Raw genomic sequence first — 12163 nt, 5'->3', positions numbered from 1 at the left:
GCCTTTGGTCAAAAAGCGTTTTCAGTTAGAGTAGTGGGGATGTGGAATGCTTTACCTATAAACATCCGAAGCCTTGATAGCTTTTCAAGTTTTAAAAATAAGCTTAAGTATTGGCTATTATCAGAACAAATCTGCAATCATCTATAATTATGCTGTAAATTATGTGTTTTACCTATTGATTTTTATATTTCACATTCCTGGACATAAGTATTGTGATGTTTTATGTGATGTTTTATGTGGTGTATATGTAATGTTGTATGTTATTTTATTTGTTTACCTGCCCAGGGACAGCAGATGTAAACTAGCTTTTAGCTAATTCTGGTGCAATTACATTTAATTGTGCATTGTCCCTGTAAAAATAAACAATAAAATAAAATAAAAAAGATAAACAATATTTCAACTTTTATCTGGAGAGAAAAAATAACTGCTTACCTGGTAGCCATCTGGAGTCTCACAGTCAATTATGTCCCTTCCAACAATTATTTTGGAAAATGTTAGTTCCTTGAGGGCTTAAACAATGAGTAAAAAATGTTGCGGAGGATGAGAATATTGGTCTTGGACACATTTATATTCCTTATTATTGTCTCTCTATTTACCAATGATCACCAAACACCACATGTTTCTTTACTGTAAATGTTTATAGTATAACATGCACTGAAGCTTTTCATTTTTTAGATTTTTTTTTTAAATATTTGTTTCATATCAAAGAACCCAAATCCAATCATGGACACGTTGCGGTAATGAAAATGTTTCCCTTAAATGTGAAAAAACAACAAAATTGGTCTGTATGATGTGATTTAAAATCATGTGCAAAATAGTACATGAAGAGATGTTTGTAACTGTATGCTTCTTATTTTGATACTCTATGCATTTACTTTTTTTATAAAAAAATTTCATGACACCTCATAAGTCTAATTTCGCGAGAATCACCCTGTTACAAAAATCCGGTGATGTGCATACAAATGCGCACATACTATTCTGATGACGAAATTTACTATATGGGGACTCATGTGGTCATTATCCATTTCTTTTTAATATTTTAGTCATGTGCCTGCCCGCCTCTCAAATTCATTATCTCTGTTTCTGTTAGCCCCCTTCATGCCGTGTCATTCGCGCTGGCGTGTGGGATCCCAGGTGTGACCCTGTTGACCATGGGTGTGAATCCTCTGACTGGCTTTTTGGGCGCTCTGAACATCTTCCTGTACACGTGCTGCTACACTCCCCTGAAACGCCTCAGCATCACTAACACCTGGGTGGGTGCAGTGGTGGGTGCCATCCCACCCGTAATGGGCTGGACGGCAGCCACTGGCTCTCTTGATCCAGGTATGTGAGATTTTGACACACACATGAAACTCAGTGACTATCCAATATACTAATTGGTCATTACATTTTTAGTTCTTTGAATCAGTGTAAAAGTATGGGCTTGTTCTTCACTAACTAGTGAAATGACTTGGATAGAGTATATATATATATAGAAACAAGGTCAGAGCTGAATGTTAGTGGTTTGAGCAAAAACATCATATCAGGCTCATACAGAAATGTGTCCTTGGTCCTACTCTTTTAGTTACAGCACTATTACAGTCTTGTCCACAGACTTGTTGTGTAGCAACTTATTTTTAAAACTGGTTATGTAGCCTCTTCAAACGACATCTGTGTCCCATATTGCCTGACTTCAAGTGACTCCTCTTCCTTGACGCAAGATCACTGTCCACTTACCAGTGTTGTAGTTACGTATACACTCAACATCCTGTGTTATTCCAAGGATGTTTCTTGCCTGAATTCAAGTGTTTATGGAGCTCATTTGGGATCCTGTTGCCTGCTTAACAAACCTATAACAGTGGCAACCATAAGATCAGTTTTTCAAAGGCACGGATGAATAAAATGTGTGCACTGTAAATCTTTGGGCTAATTACTAAGTGTCACAGCGACAGGAAAGACAACCTAAAAGTTTCAGATCTTCATCACGCCGCCCTGCGCTCCGTTTCCTAGTGGATCGTAAGATCACTCGCACAAAGCAGCTTTACGTTTCATGCTCTGCTACCCCTGCACGGGCCACTGTTTGTACGGTATCACCTTACTCAGTCCTGAGCCCAGGTGAACAGTGTTTGTTTCTACCCAGCAGGATGTGACAGATCTTTGCTGTGATGAAGCAAAGTGCAGAAAATCCTCTGCTGGTATTATATAGATTTAAAAGCTGTAACTTTCTATTGCATAAACATATCATAGTCTAATGGTGTGTACACCAAAGCGAATTTAAAGGGACACTCCACTTTTTTTGAAAATAGGCTTATTTACCAGCTCCCCTAGAGTTAAACACTTTTTTTACCGTTTTGGAATTTATTCAGCCAATCTACGGGTCTGGCGTTACCACTTTTAGCATAGCTTAGCATAATCCATTGAATCTGATTAGACCATTAGAATTGCGCTCCAAAATGACCACATAGTTATGATTTTTTATTATTGATATAAATACTCCCCTGCTATTAAAAGTTACCAAAGGGACTATTTTTGGGCACTGCGTATTATCATTGCGCCTCCTGCAGCCATGGTACTGCAGGGAAGTCCTTGATTATTATGCCGGAATGAGAGTATAGTTCCTAGCCATATCTGCTTAGAAAACCGCAACTTTTAATTTTCTGTCGGTCTTAGTACTTGATGTAACTACAGAAGAGTCAAGTTTTAAATAGGAAAAATATCAAAACTCTTTGGTCATTTTTTAGCGTGATGCTAATGGTCTAATCAGATTTAATGGATTATGCTAAGCTATGCTAAAAGTGGCACCGCCAGACCCGGAGATCGGCTGAATGGATTCCAAAATGGTAAAAATCAAGGGTTTAACTCTAGGGGAGCTGGAAAATGAGCCTATTTTTGAGTGTCCCTTTAATTATTTGCATATGATGCCGGCCATGCAAATTACATAAATTTGGCAACACGATTGAATGTGTGATACTTGCTTCAATCGTATCTTACACACAAGTATATATTTTTTAAAGAAATTTGCATGATATGTTGTCACGAAACCCAATCAGCAAAGTGCTTATTGGCATATCCGGTTATATTCGAAAATAAATATTTTTTTCCTTTCGCACAAGCACCTTGATGAACAAGTAATCCGGCAAGTAATCTAGAGCGGGTGACGCATATCAGGGCTCGACATTTAAGGCTTGTCCGCTTGTCCGGGACAAGTGGATTTTTTGAAGGAGAAGTGTAAGAGAAAATTAGTTGTCCGACTGGACAAGTTAAATTTCAAACAACGTTACTTAACGTTATGTGCCGTTAACGACAGAGCAGAACACGCAGCGCAAACACCGAGCGGAATATTGAACAGAGAGCGCAGCGCGCCGACACAAACACACACACGTTAACACCTTGCTGTTATTGTTACTAAACAAGCTGCGCGCGCATGATCGCCGAACACAGAGGGGCGGGGCGGCATGGAGTGGAGAGTGATGTTTCTTCAGGCTCCGGCGTGAATATAAATGACAGACACTTCAACCGCAGTCCGTATTTTTTCTCTTCTAAAGTTCGGTAAAACACATAATGAGCTAAAAATCTTGTTTAAGAATCTGTTTTATAATGAGAATCTCTCTTTCAGCGCGCCTACGTGTGTTTGCGCCGCGCGACAGCCGATTTGAATCTGACAGAAAAAAAAATCCCACACAAACATTACAGCGTAAATGCTAGGATTAAGATAGATTTTATATATAACAGATAATCTGGATACATATACCCTAATATGTTTTTTAAAATATGGTAATGTTTTGCTTTAGTGTTTTAATGTCAGACAATCATTGAAATGTGGGAAAAATTAAGAGAAAGGCAGCAGATATAGCATCCTTCTTCAGAAAGAGTAGCAAGAAGCAGCCAAATGAATCTTAGTAAAATACATTTCAGTGGCCTACAAAATTCATGTGATTTTCTGGTCTCTATAGTTTTTTCAGCAATGGGAGATATAAATTCTGGTTTCAAAGTAAATTTCAAAAGGTTTATTTGATTAAATAGTTAAAAAAAAAACTTGAGGTTGATTTATGACTATAAAATGTATGTTAATCACAATTAATTTTTAATTGAAATTAAAGTATTGTAGCAATTGTATGTTATACATCATTGTGATTAATGCACCTATAATACTTAAAAGTATTTTAAGGTTTGATGATAGAGATTTTATGTGCCACCCCAGAGTTACTGCTTGCCCCTGCCTGGCCACCCCTATGAAAAATCCCTTGCTCCGCCACTGATTAGCAAAACACAAAAAATAAATTATATTATAAATCTTTAACCTGGACAAGTGACTTTTGTGCATGGACAAGTGAAACATAAATTTACTTTAAGTTAATGTCAAGCCCTGCATATTCGCTATATTTTTGGTTTGTATAAAACATGGACATAGTGTCCGTGACTTTACCCGTAGGTTTCTTTTTAGCATTTTTGAAGCCCAAAGTTGACGTCGCCTGCCGTCGCCATCTTGGGAGCGTGTCACTCCCAGAAAACCACAACACAAAAGGCAATTCCCGCACACTATCTTCTTGCTGAAAAAGTTTTTAATAATCGTTGCGTTGCAACGTTTCGATCTTACGATCTTCCTCAGGCAACTCCCAGAAAACCAAAAATGAGCAAAGAGGCCGAACGTGGGTCGAGCTGAGATGCCTGGTTGCTGAAACCACTCCCACCTAGCTCAAAAGTAGTGACAGCAATGGTCACTTAAGTAACCAAGCTCTTAATTATGCAACTTTAATTTTAACTTTAAGGCTTAATATAATTTAAACAGACGAGTTACAAAAAATTCACCCCCTCACAGTTCTCATGAAGGGCATTTAGTTATATAAACCAAAATCACTTTTTGAACCAGCCTGTAACATTTGTTTCGTCAGCCTTAGCCGATGACCGATACAGGCTGCCGATTTTCTTGAGCCGATATTTGGAGCCGATACTGCTTTTGCTCACTCAATTTACATAATAAAAATGACACGATGATGCCAAATGTTACAAGTCTCAATTTAAAAAAGTAACATTTATTGAACTTAAAAAAAACTATATTTAACAAATAGTAAAAACAGGTGATGGTGCTATGGAACCATCTTTTGATGTTGTCATGGAAAGGTTGGTTGTTTTAGTCACATGACCTGCAATCGCTTGCGGCTTCCAGCACTCTGTCTGTAAACAATGCCGGAAAAAAATCGGCGAACACGGCAGCCACATATCAGCCGATACAAAGAAAACTCGCAAATATCGGCCCGATATATCGGCAGACCTATATATAACAAATTTTTTATTTAGATGCTCTGCCACACACTTTCTGCTTCTACACATGCACGCACTTCCTTCACCGATGGTGTTAAAATGTTACAGAGATCTTGTTTGTTTATTCATTCTTTTGCACTCTCTTCTTCTCCAGGAGCACTCTTGTTGGGAGCTTTCCTCTTCTCTTGGCAGTTTCCTCACTTTAACGCTCTGAGCTGGAACCTGAAAGAGGACTACTCTCGCGGCGGGTACCGAATGATGTCCGTCACCCATCCTGGCCTGTGTAAGCGCGTGGCCCTCCGCCACAGCGTGGGCCTGATTGGGCTGTCAGCATTGGGTCCTGTGCTAGACGTCACCACTTGGACTTTCCCCTTAGTGTCCCTGCCGATTAACCTTTACATCAGCTACCTGGCCTTTCGGTTCTATCGCCATGGCGACAGGCAGAATGCCCGCAAGCTCTTTTTCTGCAGTCTCTGGCATTTGCCCATGTTGCTTCTGCTGGCGCTCACCTGCAAAAAGAGCCGTGTGGCGCGGGACGAGGCAGAAACGGCGATCGGTACGACATCTGTGGCTCTGTAGAGCTAACACAGTCATACCCTGTATGACCATTGCCATCATTTTGGTCGTTTTATCCTGACTTCCTGCTTCAAAAATAATATCTTGGAGAAAAGATACCAAAGGTTATGAGTAAAAAAGGGAGACAAAATAGAGAACATGCATAACGGACATAACCTCTCTATTGTTATCGAGGTTTCAGGGAAAAATATGATACACAGAAGTCATGTACAGATCTTTGGTTTCACTCAGGTTGCTTGTACACAAATCAATACTGTGTGTAAATATATGATATATTTATTCGATATAGTCCCGTTGTTGTCTACAAACATACTGACATTAGTCAATATTATCATAGACAATTAATGTACATGTAGATTGTATGTACAAAGGAATTCATTGATAATTGAAAATAATGAACCACAATGCATCACACATTGCAAATTGGTCATTGCTGTGGACATTTTGGCTTGATGAATTATAGGCCAGATAAATAACGGTTTGTTTTGCAAATAGGAACACAAGTACTACAGGTGAGAACATTGTTATGTTCTCCTGATATTATTTGATAATTTAAGACATTTCAGCTTTCTGATTCGGTAAATAAATCCTGTGTGACTGCTAGACAATACTTTATTCGGCATACTCAGTTTAATAATCCGTCCCTTTTACCGATGATATCGAATGTTTGCTTTAAAGAGCTCTCTTCTGGTTTAAGGACCCTCTTTCAATTCAGTCAGAGTTTATTGTTTTAGACAGAATTGTGTTCATTTTGAATGAATATAACACAGTGCTTACTTACCACTAGCTGCAATTTTGCAGTATTTGTTCAGTTCAAATGATCCTTGGGGTTCTCATTCTTCATTCAGCTCATTTACGGTTTACCCACTGTAAAAATGACCTGTAAGACACAAGAATGAAGAGTTGTTTTAAATAAAAATTCTTGTGATCAGCCTTGTGTTTGGGTTTTAATTTGAAATTTTTGAAATTCAATAACATGTTGCATTCTGGTTAAATGAATTTTAGCATTCACTTTACCTTATTTAAGCCATTATGCAAACATTATAAACAATACTTAAACAGCCTGTATAAATGCACAAGTTACTTGCCGGCATATTCTGTTTCTGTATGCAGGCAACTACGTCAGCGGGTCGCGGCGAATGTGCCGTAGTTGCTCTTGTACGTGCACTGGATATCCAAAGAGGAGAACAAATTGTTTAATAAAATAGATAATTTTTTTCTTTGTGCACTAAAGTGTTCTCGTCGTTTCATAATATTATTAAAGCGTAACTAAACCCCTGGTCAGAGCCTGACTCCACCCACTGGCAATATTTGAAAAATGCAAGAAAAATGGGCAGATCCCAAGGAGATAGAGGGGATGAACTTAAGTGTGTGGTGAGATCGTAATAAGGGCGTGGTGATCTTGAACCTGCTTACGTCACGAGTCATTTTTTGGACCCACCATCCAATAGGAAAATTCAACTGCAGTATCCACCGTTCAACCTGAAGAGGGCAGCACTCAGACATTTTTACACCATATATTGTAGTATTGAAACACTTTACATCCAAATGTCAACAAACTTACTAAAATCAACATACAGCACTAATAAAGCCCCATTCTTACAGATCATTAACTAAAAAAAGTTGATTTAGGGTTTAGTTACTCTTTAAAGGAATAGTTCACCCAAAAATGAAAATAATGTCATTAATGACTCACCCTCATGTCGTTCCAAACTTGTAAGACCTCCGTTGATCTTCGGAGCACAGTTTAAGATGTTTTATATTTAGTCCGAGAGCTTGTTGACCCTCCATTGAAAATCTACGTACGGTATACTGTCCATGTCCAGAAATGTAATAAAAACATCATCAAAATAATCCATGTGACATCAGTGGGTCAGTTAGAATGTGTTGAAGCATCGAAAATACATTTTGGTCCAAAAAAAAAAAAAAATAAGATTTTTTCAGCATTGTCTTCTGTTGTGAAGAGCATGCGCGAGACTAAAGTCACGTGACTGCAATGACGCGGCTGACGTGTTATCTGGTGCGCCCCAGCTGTTTTTTTGTGTGTGTGCCCGGGCTTTGTTTACAGTCTGAGGGGGACTAAAGTTTGAAAAAAAAAAAACTTTGCAAACATGTCTGAGGATAACACGTCATCCGCGTCACTGCAGTCACATGACTTTAGTCTCACGCATGCGCTTCACAACAGATGCAGAAGAGAGGACAATGCTGAATAAAGTCGTAATTTTTGTTATTTTTGGACCAACATGTTTTTTTAATGCTTCAACACATTTTAACTGACCCACTGATGTCACATGGACTACTTTGATGATGTTTTTATTACCTTTCTGGACATGGACAGGATACTGTTACTAGATTTTCAATGAAGAGTCAAGAAGCTCTCGGACTAAATATAAAACACCTTAAACTGTGTTCTGAAGATGAACGGAGATCTTACGAGTCATTTAATGAACTAAATAGATCGTTTTGGCGTTGTTTTTTATTCTTCTCTGGGCTTGATTGAGAAAATGAAACTCCAGTCTATGGGACATAGCCTCTTGTTTTTATTAAAAATGTCACAGGAGTAAGTAATTTATAATAAAAATTTTAATTTTAGGGTGAACTAACCCTTGAAGGGTTTATTGTGTAATGTTTAGAGATGCACCACGCTTTTCCCCCCACTTTTGGACATTGACCGATTGTTTATAAACTACCAATTATCAGGGCAGATTAATCCTGGCAAGCATAAGGGGTGGGAAAATGCACCAGAACTGATATTGTGTGATTATTTTGGATTTGGTCACAATAACAGCATTATTGCAGTTTGTACTTTCTGCACTTCTAGGATTTAATGACATCATAATTTAAAACAAGGATGAAAAAGAAAAACTATCAGTATAGGTATCAGTAGATGTCATTGTAAGTAATCGAATATAATCACAGAAATTCTGTATCGTGCATCCCTAGTAATGTTTATTTGGTAATGATAAATGATAATATAATATAAATTCTATAAATGTTTTTGCTGTTTTGTTTTACATTTGCATGTGGCGTGTACTTTAGTTCATTTCCTGCAATAGGATGCATAGCTAATAGGGTGGTCCTTATAATGGGTCAATTTTATTTTATTTAAAAAGTTTTTTTGTGTGTGTGTTAAGATAACATTAAAAAACACTGTGCAAAATTTTGAATTGTTCCGACAATATCTAGATGTTGCTCAAAGCCTTTGAATATTTCTGAAATCACATATTTTTGCAAAAACTACCATTTAAAAACGCACAACATAAAACTTGCTTTTTGGAATGTAACTTTGTTCCATTTATTTTAGTCTCTTCTGATCTGAGTAACCATATAGCCGACTTGCTGTTGCTTCAGCCATTGCCAAGCTTTCTTGCTTTGAAAGACATATCACAACTAAAACAGGAGTTTTAATTGCTTGGAGAATGGTCAAACAAGTCAATTTCTGCTATAAGTATATATTATTAAACAATTATACATGCTAGCACAAAGAATTACATAATATGCGAATGTGTTAAACTTCAAAGGTCTTGAGCAACCTCTAAATATAAAAAAATGCTCTTTTTTTCAAAAAATTTTATTCAAGCATATTGGTGGGGTGAGAGCATGAGCTTTTAAAAGTAAAAAAATAAGGACCACCCTAATAGCTAAATTCTGTTACAGTATTCACTGCATCACCATGCAGGCCATGCATGCCTGGAAACAATGTCTGCAAACAATGTCTGCCTGCTCTGGACACATTTGGCTAAGATATCAGTCCATATAATCTCGAAAGTATCGACCTCTGCACCTGTCCGGCTGTAACACTTGATACCACTTTGCCGTTTCCTTCCCAGTTGTGCTTTATGGTTCCACTTCTCTCACCACCTCCATTAGACCCCTGCATACTGTACGCTGCTTCCCAACAAGAGAGATTTAGCCAGCACGCCATTTCACCCTCGTAAAGTCCGGCTTGGATGCGGCCAGCGCTAGTGCGTTTCACATCAGAGAGGAATGAAGGGGGGAAAGAAACAGCTGTTCCTAACATGTCAATAGATTAAATAGCAGTTCCAGCCCTCCCGAGGTCTGTGGACTCTCCCACCATGATTTTATGGCTTTTGCTGTATAGGGGTGTCTGTGGGCACCCTGTGTGGGATGAAGGACAGACTGTCCCATAGATGAGCATCATAATAAACACCTTGCATAGTTAATCGTTATAATATTGGCTTTAAAATGTGTATATGCTCAAATTTTTTTTGCAGGCCAGGCCTTTGCAGTATTGATTAATGCCAAAATTAAGTGAATGGAATAGTGATATTTTTCATGAAAAATAACGTATGACACAGTCATGGAGTTTCTCACAGTGTGTTCATTCATTATGAGCTCTGTGAACCCTCAGGACATTTCACATAATGATCTTTGGCTTTCTGTGGTTTTTCTCATCCAGCTTGGATTCTCATTACCGTTTTAACAGCCTCGCAGACCTTCATTTGTTACAACTGCAACAGGTGGATTTCTCCTCTCTTTTCATTTACGGGCAACAAAATGCTTTGAAATATTAGAATGAGATGCAGGATGATTTCAGTTTTGATTGTTGAAAAGAGATGCATGTTTACTTTGAGTTAGTTTGGGAGTCAAAATTAATAAGTTAAGAAATCTGTTCTCATTTAATAAAAGTTTTACTTTCTAAACCCAATTTTAAATGACAGCTATAAACAGTACTTTAAAGAGTGTCTAAAGTACTCCTAACTGCCCACTAAGCATGTTAAGCAGGATGGCAAACATTTTTGGCAGACTTTGGCAGTATTGCATCAAGTATTCCTGGCACAAATAAGCAGGGAACGGTATGGGGAATGGCCTTTTTGTAATTGATTTATACTAGCTTGAAATCAGTCATGGGGTGAACTAATGTTTCTGAAGCAAAATATTTTTTCAAACTTGCACAGATATATTTTTCTTCAGGGAGTCACTCGTTCTCTAACCCACACAGTGACATCAATCTTAGAAATGTGGTTCAGTTTATACATTATAGTCGTTAAAGGCGACAGAAAAGTGTAAGGTATGTGCCAGAGTCAATAGTGATGTAGAAATATCATTATGAGGGGGAAAATGCAGTACTGATTTTAAAGATTTTACCATGTTCGTTTTTTTCTCCACGATTATTATAGATAAGAAAGAAGAAAATGTTTAACCAAGTTTCAACTGATAATATCTGAAAATTAAAATTCTGCCTTTTAGTATTTTTAGGGCAGGAATTTGTTCTGATTCACAATTTAGAAAAATTTTGTAAAGTTAAAAAAGTTTACCTTAGCTTTAATCTTATATGGTGTTTTAATACTGACACACATTATCGAGGCAACTACATATAGGGGCCTATGATTTTTTTTTTTTTTTTTTTTTGGATTGTCGGTGCGCCGTCTGTACGATATAAATATATAAACTTTGCTGTCGGATAATCTGATATATGACTGTTTTTCCTCTCAATATTAGCTTATATTGCCCGAAGAGTCACTTTTTAGGAGTACAATACATTTCTAACATTCGGTGATAACGTTATAAAAATTTTTATACAATTTTTACATAAATTAATCTTACATTTTATTATCGACCTGTATTGTTTTCTATTTTTCGTTTTAAAGTAATATCTTCTGTCGAAAACATGCATAACCAAATCGGCCAAGAGCACGCTGGTCACCTTTAACTATAACAAAGAAAATATCAAATTACTAAAAACTTTTCAATCTAAAAGCGCAGTTAACGAAATATAAAAATAATTTAAAGTTCTGTTTTACTGTACCGTTAAATTTGCGCTCGACATTAATTATAAATAAATATATGCAAATAAATGTAAAAATAAACTTAGAAATATTTAAAAAATAATTGATAGTTTATTTTATTTTTAAAACTCTTAAAGCAACATATTTGAGTTAAAATTGTCCCATTATAAAGGTTTATAAAGTTGACGAATCGAATTTTTGTTTAAATAATCTCCATTTTACAGAATTTATATTTATTCTTTAATAGCTAAGACCATTTGATAATTGACTTGTCTTTGAATCTTGTGACTTTGCTTTACTTTTGATCCAATAGTCTGCTAATTAAAATTTATTATAAGTAGATTACACATTTGATTTTATTTTACATTACAGTAATAGGTAAAATGCAATTTTTCTCCTGCGTTGCAAAAGTTTATAAGCAATCTAAATATTTGTCTCTGCGTGGCTTGACCCATTTAATTCCTCAAATAACTGCATGGACGTACAACTTTGACACGTTTGTATCCTGTTATTCCCGCTTTATATTAAGTTATTTAATCAGTAGAGTCAGACAAGAATAGCCTATTTATAAAGCACATTTAAAAAAAGTTTTGCAC

At 36.8% G+C, this 12163-nt stretch overlaps 1 protein-coding gene across 1 annotated transcript in view; it reads left to right on the top strand.

Annotated features, from left to right (window-relative positions):
- Positions 1-6749, top strand: part of cox10 (cytochrome c oxidase assembly factor heme A:farnesyltransferase COX10) — a 48378-nt gene extending 41629 nt beyond the window's left edge. Inside the window, exons 6-7 of the mRNA XM_065262558.2 lie at positions 1091-1323; positions 5396-6749. Coding sequence (XP_065118630.2) covers positions 1091-1323; positions 5396-5820 — 658 coding nt within the window. The 3' untranslated portion in view covers positions 5821-6749. The remainder of the gene's footprint in view (positions 1-1090; positions 1324-5395) is intronic.
- The last annotated feature ends 5414 nt before the right edge of the window (positions 6750-12163 follow it).

The sequence above is a fragment of the Paramisgurnus dabryanus genome, chromosome 1 (genome assembly GCF_030506205.2).
Source record: "Paramisgurnus dabryanus chromosome 1, PD_genome_1.1, whole genome shotgun sequence".
Lineage (NCBI taxonomy): Eukaryota > Metazoa > Chordata > Actinopteri > Cypriniformes > Cobitidae > Paramisgurnus > Paramisgurnus dabryanus.
The sequence above is the reverse complement of the archived record's forward strand: the minus strand, read 5'-3'. Positions and strand labels throughout refer to the sequence as shown.